Source organism: Rhamphochromis longiceps, linkage group LG18 (assembly GCF_057381845.1).
Source record: "Rhamphochromis longiceps isolate RC_006_pf linkage group LG18, R_longiceps_female_GT1.1, whole genome shotgun sequence".
NCBI classification, from domain to species: Eukaryota; Metazoa; Chordata; class Actinopteri; order Cichliformes; family Cichlidae; genus Rhamphochromis; species Rhamphochromis longiceps.
This window is the reverse complement of record NC_140574.1, coordinates 18,319,490-18,331,267: the sequence shown is the minus strand read 5'-3', so window position 1 is coordinate 18,331,267 and position 11,778 is coordinate 18,319,490. Positions and strand designations below refer to the sequence as shown.

The following is an 11,778-nucleotide window of genomic DNA, read 5'->3' as shown; positions in this document are numbered from 1 at the left end:
CTCGGCTGTAATGAATGAGATTTGAAACAAAGGAGGATGGTACCTGAAAGCCAGACACTAAACACACAGATGGCTCAAATTGCCTATGCTGCTCCAGAGACTGAGGAGACTGAAGTAGTGCCAGAGAAAGTTAAAATAACCTTGAACAAAACAAGGCAGAAAGGAAAACAGAAAAACAATATGCGAAATCCGTCAATGTCAATCTATGATAGCTGGAATTTTAATGGAGCTGCCGTGCCCCTTCAAGTATCTCCCCCACTGTTATTTTTATGTAATTAATTAAATGTTGACCGGTCGTGAGGTAGTCAAGTCCTACAAACTACAAAGTACCCTATGCAAACACAGAAATTAATTACCACTTTCTCACCTTTATAACGTGACCCATATCCCACACTCCCCCTCCTCTAACATCTGGGGAGCTGTTGCCGAGCTTCCACTAATCATGTTTGAAATCCGATTATACTGCTTTCACACATTGGAAATGCAGAGAGGCAAGCGGACAGATAGTGAGGGAGCATGCTTCAGAAATATCTATTACCCTATTAAAATGGGTGTGAGTGAGAGCAGTAATTATTTGCAACTTGTGTCTGGAATGATGAATGGCATGGTGGGTTTGTTCTGCCCAACGCAAATCTATCTCTGGTACACTGGAGGTCTGTACCAATCCACACTCCGCGAACCCCTCTTCATCTTCTGACTAGGAGTCTACTTCAGAGTGCAGGAGAGTGTTTGGCTGAGTGATGGCCTGAGTGTTTGTGAGTGTGTGGAAAGGATTTCATATGTGTGTGTTTCCCCTTTTAGGAGAAATTCTTCTTTCGGATACTGAAATGTTTTCTCCTCACGGACTGTGGCGGAGCTCAGGTTCTAATGGAGGTCAAGACAGTGGGCGAGTACACACTCATGTTAATGAGGATATTGTTTTGTTGTCATTGATTAAAATGTTTCCCCAAGGCTGGAGCATTCAGGGCACTAATAAAAAAAAATGTAATCACTGATGTGATTAAGAGATGCGTGATGATTCATGACAATAATTGTGCTAGCGGAAGATAACATAGCCGCTCGTGACCTCGTAAACGTGGAAGATACGGGAAAGTCAATCCCTGATTTCATTACAAGCAAATCAGGCCAAATCCAGCAGCTCTCACCAGATACAGATCAGAGTTCAGATACTGATAATAAAGTTAATCATTTGTATACACATGTATCGACCACGTGAGATTCGGATTTAGCAATGCAGAAACTGCGAAAAGTCTATTTTTACCTGATTATTTAAAAAAAAAATATATTTACCTGTGACCACCCAACAACAGTGAGTAATGGTATCATTAAAATCACATATACCTGCAGGAGTCCCTATAGTAAATGACTGTCAGTGGCTAACGATGGTGTTTTGAAAAGCCCACTAAGTTTAATTTCGACCAAGCAGACCACTATGCCTGCAGCACTGATAGTAACTACACAGAACTGTCAGTATTAATTCTAGAAACACACAAAATAACTATTGACTTTTTATCCGTGTTGCTAAACATTTAAAAATGAATACTTCTGGGAGTTTATTTAAGTCCAGTACTGGAATTGAAATTAAAAGAACATTGGTCTTTTGAAAAGAGTTTTGCTTTTCAGAAAATTCAGAAGAGTCTCCAGAAGGCCAATGAAAGTTTTTACTGACTACTTGATTTTAATGAGTACTTACAACAACATCACTGGCTGAAATACAACCCCAAACCATGACAGAAGCTCCACCAGGTTTCACAGATTCCTTTAGATATTCACCTTCCTCTGTATATACTGTCTGAATTTAAATTCCTTTCTCTATACGACCTGTTACCATTGATTTTCAGTCTGGTTCTTGTGTAATTTTGCATAGCTCAGCCTTTTCTCCCAGTTTCCATTCCTTAAGAGTCTATTCTTGATAGGCACCAATAGGCAAGCAGCTAGATAACCCGAAGGACCCGATGTGTCTCTCAGATACTGTGTCAGATGGATTTTTTACCATCCTTAAGGGCATGACTTACAGATGCTGTTCATCTGCTGTAGATAGCGTTTAGACCTACTACTGTTACGTTTGTCCTCCACTTGTCCAGAAGGAAAACATCTGGCTCTTTGGGAAAAAAATATGAGGAGTCACTCAAGTCTTTTATATATTACTGTATATGTCTGCACTGTAAGCAGATATTTCCTAATTGAGTACTTTTTTTTGGAAAATTCCTTTGATCTCCTCCCAACCACAATGTTGACGTAAGAGCACATGGTCATTCAGACTAATTGCAGATGACTGCACAGCACATCCAGAGGAACAGTTAGAGCGGTACACTACAGCTCAGGCAGATGCTCCCCATCTTCCAAAGCACTAAAAGAGGTGTGGCCCCCTTTTGCATGATAAGGCAATAACCTCACAATCACAAGGCATGCTCAGTGAAATCAACTTTATGGGGAGCTATTCGGCATCTGCTCTTGCTACCCACTGACCGTGTTGAGTGTATGTTTGTGCTCCTAGTAAATTGACACATTAACTTTTAATTAGCAAGCATCCATCCAGTCTTTCGGAACACCTGCTACAATTTAGGGAAGTAGTCAACTGTGAATGTGAAGTGCACCTAATAAGTGTAAGTTATTTGATGCAAGGGGAGAACTGACCATTCAACCTTTCGTTATGGCACTAAACATCAATCAGACACTCAACAAACAAGTTAAAAATGTTATAAAAAGGGTTGAGGTGTATTCACCTGCTGCCTGGGCACCAGCGTGACTTGGGCCACCCATTGCTGCTGAGTGGCGGCGTCACTCGCCGTGATCAGCAAAGGTGACACAGGGAGTGTGGAGCGCTGAAGAGTCCTGGCAGCATAGAGGACTCCATTGGCCTCTATCCGAAAGTCAGATGGGTTGCTGCATTCAAACTGCATCAGACCACCACGGCCACAGCTGACAAACCTCACTGCAAGAGACAGAGACAAATAGATTTGAGTTCAAAATTAGTTTAACTGTAAAACCCCAGAAAATAAAGAAGAAAGAGCTAGGGATATAGACAAAGGAGAAGGAAGACAGGCAGCCAGACAGAAGGTCCACAAAGGTTTTCTGATTCTCCTTCTCATACTCATACATTATTCACTTCAAGCTGTGCCCCAAAGGTATTGCTCAAAACAGGTGCAGCGGAGGAGAAAGATGGAAGGAGGAGGAAAAAAATAACTAAAGAAAAAGAGAGGAAGAGTGCCCCTCAAGGGCTATTAATGAAAAGCCCCAAAACCCACAACAATACATTAACAGTGAGATGTATAAATTAGACTAGTCTACATGTTTCCCCGTGTTTAAGAAACTACGAGGCAAGTGCATAAACATGGTTTATTCTGCTAGTTAAATGCTATTTTCTTTCCAGCTAAAGCCATTCCATGCTGCGTTGTCCCCGATGACACACATGGAAGCCTTCTGTGGGGGACTGCAATCCTCGGAAGACAGGTGCGTGTGTTCGTGTGGGCATGTGTGCGAGCGTGTATGAGTATTTATTTTATAGGCGAGTTCACAAAAAACACACCGAGGCGTCAGACAGGTGGACTTTCGAGTCCCACAGGTGCCTCAGTGGCAGTGGTACAACATCGGTTCATGTTACAAGTGAGTGACAGTCCAGCACAACCTATGTAGCTCTTGCAGGTGCGTGCACAAGCCCATACACACAAACATACAGACATACTTCGACACTTAAGAACATCTTTGTGTGATTTCTTTGTGTATGGGTATGTTTCCCCGTTAACCCACCCCACACCCCAAACATCCCACCCCCACCCCATACTTGAAAAACAGATATATCATTTCTATGGCCGCTCTGCTGATGCTGCTTTGAATTATTAAAGCAGATGTGGAATAACTTAACAAAACCCTTGCAGGTGGGTGCCTAATCTTCCTTTGTGCCGCTTCCCTGGGGACTTGCTCATGTCTTCAGAGCATCATCTGCTCTTGGAGAGCATTGAGTTCCTCTGGGTTTTGAGGATGCAGCAGACTTGCTAAAGTCTACTGGAAATCCCCACAAGCACACCACATCTTGCAACTATTAAATCTCTTGGTGATGACAGAAGCGAGAAGAAAAGAGAAAGAGAGAGAATTAATCAATGAGGTTGCCCGAGGAAAGTTTGAAAATTGGCATGCAGTGGAATCACATATTCATTCTTCAAAATAGGAAGAGAACATCTTTTGCAAGGACCATGCTCTGCATTCCATTACAAGCTTTTCATATCCAACAGTTCAAATAATAAAGATAAAAGTGACACCACCTTTCTTCCATACTGGAATATACTCTCTATTGACCTTCCCCCTTCTGGTTCAATTACCCATGACCATTTGTTTTCTTCTTGCTGACATCAGATAAATGACCTTCTCCCTCTGAAGGTTTTACCTTAAAGACAGGTACACGCAAACTCAGAGCCTTCAGGCTATCATGATCCAGCCCAAGTCAGCAGCTACTCAGAGGCAGAATACAGAGTAAGAGGCTGTCAAAGTCAAAAGAATCAAAACGCTTCACACTGCGTAAGGTAGGTAGTCTCACACTGCTCTGACTGAAGTGAATTAAGAAATATATAATCCTTTTCTGCAAATGTTCGTAGATTTGATCAAATTAGCTGGTTATTTTGTTGATTAGATAATGACCTGCAATTGCAGGAACAGAGAGGCTAGTGCTTGGTTGATTATTGAAACAAACCCTCCAACATTTTTATCCACCTCTGCATTCTTTCAGCTGTACTAACTAACCATTTCCTCCCCTCCTCATTGTACTGAGTGACACTTCATTCAGGTTTTTGTCAATAAATAGGAATGACATACAAACAATGGTATGTCTAACCATAAAAGGCAATTAATAGACAACAAATGTCTATCTAGCCCAACTGGCTTCTCTCCCGCCCCCCAAAAAATACCTGACATTCATGGCCCCACTTACATATAAATACATCTAGGTGTTGCTCGCTCTCTCAGTTTGGAGGTTCATACCATATATTGCCTCCTATTTTCCATGTTCTGTCCTACTGGCACTTTTAACAATGAGTCTTTTGTAAATGTGTGCAGACATGCACTTGACAGCAGCATTTCCCCCGTGAGTTTTTTTAAGCCCAGGCCTCTTCTTGAGCTGAGCTACAGCTCCTTAACATTGCCTGAAATTTGGCCATCAGGACACCTCTGAGAGGCCCTTCAACAGTCAGGCCCCACAGCAATTGCTACAAAAACTCCCAGCAGGCACAACCATTTCCAATGATAATGAATGTGAATGTCCTGCATGTGTCTATTCATTTATCAGGCTTGCTCTGGTGGCTTATAAAACCAGAGAAATGTGTAGTGTGGCACTGCTGCTTATCTATAGCTAGGTGTGTTGGCTCCCTAAGGTACAGGGTGAAAAGAGGTCTTGGTTGCCACGCCCTAACACACATGTCATCGTGGGCACAACGATGAAGGCTGGAATTGGGCAGAAATGCCGATACAGCATGGGAGGAGGGGGGTGACTGTGGATTGGGGTTAAAAAAGATGGGGGAGCACAAGAGAGAGAGAGAGCTGGGGAAACAGGCATGTCAGCAGAAAGGCCTCTCTGACTAATGCCCTTCACCGGGGCCCAAAATTACCTCCAACTCAATGATCCCATTCACAGCTTAGATGCCATCCCCCCTCTTGCCTGACAACACAAAAACCCCGACTAACCTCTCCATAGTGCAAGAGTGCCTCTCTATTGTCTGATGAGTCACGTGACAACTCCAACTCAGACAGACACAAATAGTTGGAGAGAGAAGGGGTGGGGGTGCGGGGGGTGCACCGAGAGATGCACTTAATTTCAAACATACAATGTGAAGGCTGTGATTTCACGGAAGCAAAGAATATGTTCCACAATCTCATCTTTTGTGCCTGCCTGCCAAATGCATCGGCTGCAAGCGAGCAGGCTGAAAGTCCCTCCTAATGCGCTATAAATGTGACGCGACTGAAACTTCTCGTGTGAGATCATATCAATATGCCATCATTCATTTTATGGGAAGTGAGGTCACTGACAGTTGAGAAATACTCAGCGTAGGTGTTGCATACTGAGGTAAATGCCTCTCTGACCCAGCACTGGTAAATCTGCACCTCTGACAAAATGCATTCCTCACTAATGAATGTGACCACGTTTAGTACAGTGGCCTGCACTGGCAAGGAGACAATGCGATATGAAGCAGAGGCTTCCACTGAATGTGCCGTGAGAGACATCCATGCCAGCACCACTGTTTATAAGATCCCGTTAAGCCCCCACTGAAGCTCGCACTCTTGTACTTCAACTCAAACTGCTGTGATATTAAATTCTAAATTGTTGCAAGATTAGTTGTTGGTTTTTTTCTAATGCTATTACTCTGAAAGTGTATACTACACCTTCAAAGCTGGTAAGTAAACAAACACCACTGTGCAACTTAATACAGCTGTTTTCATATACTGAGCTCATTTGTTATTTTCGAGCCCTCCTATCGATATCTATATCTCTAGCAACATATGTTTTATAAATTATGCCAAATGATGGCTATTTTGGATTTCTGTACTCAAAAGTACAGAAATGATTGCATCATGCAATAGTAAATTCTCATAAAACAACAACTCACTCATTATATTAAAAGCTAAATATTGATTCATTTAAAAGGCACATAGAGGCCCATGGTATGTTTGTGTTTTTTCCCCCTTTCTTTCAAAAATAGGATATTCTTCAGAGAAACCAACATGTAGCTCAAGCTTGGATCTGGGAATGATGATACTGCCTTTTGCCAGACTAAGCCCTTGAAGGCGTTTTACTAATGCATTGCACTTCAAACGCTCAAAAGCATTCCATGCATTTATAGCTAGGCCTAAAATATGTAAGGGATTTGCATGAAAAATATTGCAGTGTTTATTCTCCGTTCAGTGTCTCCAGCAATTAGGGAAACTAAAGAGGAATTGCATCAGAGCATAAACACATTTAACAAGCATCTGGCTCATTTTCCGAGCTTGATTGCAGTGACCATTCCCCTAGTATTTGGTTTATGCATATGGTTGGAGATCATTTTTTTTTCTCCCTAAAATTGCCACTTCAATTAGGGAATTATGAAGAGGCTCTCAAAAACCACACTGATACTACCTTCCCTTATCACATACATATTAGTGTACACACTGACTGGGGAAGACAATATACAACGCAGGCATGCCTAATCGTTCACACTGGGGTTTTTAAGCTCTCTTGATCTAGCAATCTGGCCCTTAGGAGATGGAAACAAATTTAATTTGTTTTGATGTTCTTTCCTTCTTCTTCTTGTTTTTTTTTTAACTTGCATTAATATCACATTTGTACATTTGGTCATTTTTTCTCTAGGGTACAGCAAATCCCATTTATAAACTACTGTACTCAAAGACAATTACAATGCAAGCAAACTACCCACCAGGACAAGAATCATCTCCCTTTTCTCCAGGAGTCTCAACACTTCTCCATAGTCCTGTAGGATACAGTGGTTATATTCCAGCAATGAGCCACAGGGAAACTACCCCTCTCCACTGGCTGCCCAATGCGAACACATCAACTGCATGCTTGGTACATACCCGCTGGGCTCTGACTAGGCTAAAATGCTAATCAAACGCAACCAACCACTTCCTAAAATGATCTTATTCCAGAAGAGAAAAAAGGTGGTTATTTCAAAAGAAAAATGTATGATAGTAGGTCTCTTTTGAATAAGCAATAATTAGCCTTTGAAGATGAGTAATCTCACTGGGTTAGTAGTGAAAGAGGGCAAGCAAAGGAACATCACAATTATGTCCAGGCCTTTGTTGGTAAATGAAACGATCCTGTGTTTTCCAGTACAATGACAGCCGAGCATTGTGTGGATTACCGTGTCAGTGAAACGAAGAACTGATAAGGCTAAGCTGCATCTTTCTGCAGTTATCAGTGCATAGCTACTGGGGTTTTGTCCTGCGAGTTATTGAGACAAGCAGCTTGATACTCAGCCTTTAGTATGCCATCACGCTGACCACATTACTAACGTGTCAATTACGCTTACTCATCACAATCCTTCTGAGGAAAGCTCTGTGACCCTAATGCAAATGCCCGGAGGTAAAGCTGATTGCATTGTTGTTGCATTAATAAGTCGAAAAATAAAACAACTAAAATTAGAATGGTTCTATAAAAAAAACAAAAAAACAAAAAAAAACAAAAACATAGTTCATAGTTTCCTTCATCTTCAGCACCAAAGAACTATAACTGACACTGAAAAAGTAAACTTATAATTACTGCACACTATGATAAGGCTAAATGTTAGATACACGACCACATATTAAGAACACAGACTTCTATCTCTTAAACAAACGTCTACAATGCAGAGCCTCTCATTTAAACCAAAGTTCAGCGAAATGGGTTGTTTAAGTTTTCAATTCATGTCTGTAATAACTAACCTTTGACCTTATTGTCATTCTTGAGTCATCACCACAACTTACTTCTCCTTATAGGTACTAGCAATAGTCATTTTTTTCAATCAACAAAGGCTTTGATGACGAAGAACAGAGGATAGAAAAAGGAAGAGGGGTTAAAAAAATTAATATAAAAGGATAAACAATTTGGTCGAGGTTGACTGAGACACTGAGAAACGTTTTTGGAAATCAGATTGTGAGTAATAAGCCTAATACGCCATTTTAGGTGTTCACATGCATTAGCTTTTATTGTTTCTCTATTACAGAGGTCATTCTCTTGTGACCATACACTGCAGTAATACACAATCTAACAAATGCTCCACTGCACTCTGCATCTATCACTACTACGCCAATGTGTTGCTACGGCGCTGCTGCGTCGCATGCTTTTTCAGCTGAACAGAAAATTAATGGATCCCTGAGGCTCTGGTTGGGTGAGATATAACCATAAATATTAAACATCAGATATTGATTGCTTTCATTTATGTATCTGCTGCTATGAACTACGCAAGAACTTCAAATAAATCTTTAGGTGAGATAACTTTATCCGTTTTATTATTTTCACTTTTTTAGATTTCTTTAGATTTTGACAGACACAATTAAGATACTGTACTATTAAACCTATTAGTGAATAAGCTAAAAGAGCGAGTGGTATACAGCTTTAATTTGGTGGTTAATATTCAAAAGAGAAAAGTATAAAAGTAATGCAGTCTATTACTGAATCAGCTTATCACTATGAGCCCCGTGTCTCGGGTTTCAAGCTGAGCTGTTATTTTCTGAAGAGGCTGATCACGAGGGCCAGGCACTAAAACTGCCTTAGTACAGCCTGTAATGTGACATTATTAGGGTCTTTTGATCTCAAAGGCACAGACTCAAAGCTATTTAATTCTTCCCCTTGATCATTCATGTCAAAACACCATCATAAAAATCAAAGAGACAAAAAAATGTAGTAGTGGCCAGTGATGAGATAACCTCTGCTGGCATGTTCAGGCTTCAGGTCTTTGAAAGATTGTTTTAATCATACCAACAAATTGGTTCCTGTCACCATTTGTTTCTGAGAGACGAAACAAAGAAATTAGCCGCAATGTTAAAACCACTGACGGGAGACAACGGCGGCCATCGTCTCGTCACAATGCAGTTTGTGAAATAAGAAATAAGAATCCGATAAGTAAGACGTCTTCGCATACACACTTAGTTGTGCAGTGAGTTAAAAAGCTAGAAAGGACTTTTACTCGGAGACAACAAACCACACTGTTAATTAAAACTTTGATTTGGACTGGACCGAGGTTGTGCAAATGAATGTTCAAGACAAGGCTATTTCCCAGAAGATTGACTGCAATTTTGATAATATTACCAGTTGTTTATTAGAATGTGATTAACTTCTGACAAATTGCCTAACCTCTCTATGTCAAGTAATGACATGGAGTTCATTTAATATAGAAAATCAGTGGACCTCGATGCTGAGACGCCTGCTTTTCAGACACTGCATGCATACTTATAGATTAATAATACTGTGTTTTAATATAGTTTTATAGGTGGCGATGCACAACCAACATGAATGTCTACCCTTTTAGACGTGCGCACCATTCAGTTATTTTAAACGGAATATGTGACCTTTGACTTCTGAACGAGCTAGATCCCACTCGGCATTGTTGCCACATTGATAATATTCACCAATATTAACTTTGTGCTAGGGATGGGCGATATGGCCTAAAATCCATATCGCGATATAATTTGAAGCATGTGCGGTAACGATATATATCACGATATATTCTTTTCTTCTGTATAACGTATTTTCCACACTAAAAATCCTTTAATTTTCTCAAAAATCGAGAGTGTGCCTTATGTATGAATTCTGGTTGTGCTTACTGACCTCAAACCGATTTTGGCATGCAGAAATCTGTTAAAAATTGTTTTAGTACAACTTTGGTAAACTGCACAGCTTGATGGATTGTCAGAGATTACAGCTGCCGTAGTGAGGAGCTTTGCAGAGTAATCTGGGTCCAAAACTCCGTCAGATTAAGGTCCCAAAGTCAAACGAACACTAAGAGTTAAAAACGGTCTAAATTCTTTCATCTTTAATTAAATCATCAGCGTTGCTGCTTTATCGGGTGTAACAATTAAGCTTTACATCCATGCATCCATGAAAACAGAATTTATTAAATTTAATGGAGTTAGAAGTTAACAGGAAGTTAGCTCGCTAGTTTCCACCTAAACATGACATACCATGTTCTGACTGAGAGATTTTTGAAACTAATTAAAACGTACAGCTCTGCTACCACTTCCAACATAAATGAAGACAGAAAACTAAACAGCAGTGGCGTTTGCAGGGTTACTGAAGTTGGACTACCTGGTATATAATGTTGTGCTACATGATTGCTAGCGACACAGATGAACGCCAACTTTTTTTCCCCACTGGATAAAAGTTAACGTGATGGATTCTGGTGGTTAGAGACAAATGCAATCGCATAGCAGGATGCTATACACGGGCCAAACTTTAGTCAGGAGAACAACTGAGATTATTCATCCACAATACGAGGTTAGTTATTAATATACTGCAACAACATGGGAATAGAACAGCTGCGAGAGAATTCAACATTAATGAATCAATTTTACGGAAGTGGAGGAAGGGCAGTTCTCGGCTTTGCCCATATTTCAAAAGTGCTTCATCTCTTTGCTATGACTGTCGCCTGCCATAATTTGCAGATGATAATGGTTTTAGCCGCAGCGGCTAAAACCATTATCATCTGCAAATTATGGCAGCTGTTCTATTCCCATGTTGTTGCAGTATATTAATAACTAACCTCGTATTGTGGATGAATAATCTCAGGCGCAGCTTGATGACATCATCAGCATGCGCTATCGCGATAGAGCGATATAGTCAAAATCTCTATCGTTGGCCAAATTTATATCGTTTCTATCGTATATCGTTTATATGGCCCACCCCTACTTTGTGCCATTGATGATAAATGAAAAGTTTAAAAACTAAAGACAAGATGGAAGAAACACCCTTCATGTTATGAGTGCTAATGTTGCACCAGAACCAAGAAGGCACTCTGGAACTTCTCTGATAGCAATGCACATTCGGAAAGCTGCATATAATCCGAGTCTGAATCCAAGGTAACTACAAATAACTAGATATAACAGATAGTGAAACGCTTGTGTTTTGTGTGTCTGACAGAAAAAAGAAAGATATATCAGAATATTGGCTTTTTAAAACACCAAACATTAGTATCGGCCTTAAAACTCTTATCCTGGCAAAGCCAATGCTGGTCATTTTTATGTGAAAGCTCCAATGCAAGTCTTTCTAGATTGAAGTATCAGTTCTATGGTAAGAAAATATGATATTGCACATATGTGACA

General features: G+C 40.4%; 1 protein-coding gene across 1 annotated transcript in view; it reads right to left on the bottom strand.

Annotated features, from left to right (window-relative positions):
• Window positions 1–11,778, bottom strand: part of cdh2 (cadherin 2, type 1, N-cadherin (neuronal)) — a 63,255-nt gene that overhangs the window by 23,292 nt on the left and 28,185 nt on the right. Inside the window, exon 3 of the mRNA XM_085390131.1 lies at window positions 2,727–2,935. Within this exon, the coding sequence (XP_085246257.1) occupies window positions 2,727–2,935 (209 nt within the window). The remainder of the gene's footprint in view (window positions 1–2,726; window positions 2,936–11,778) is intronic.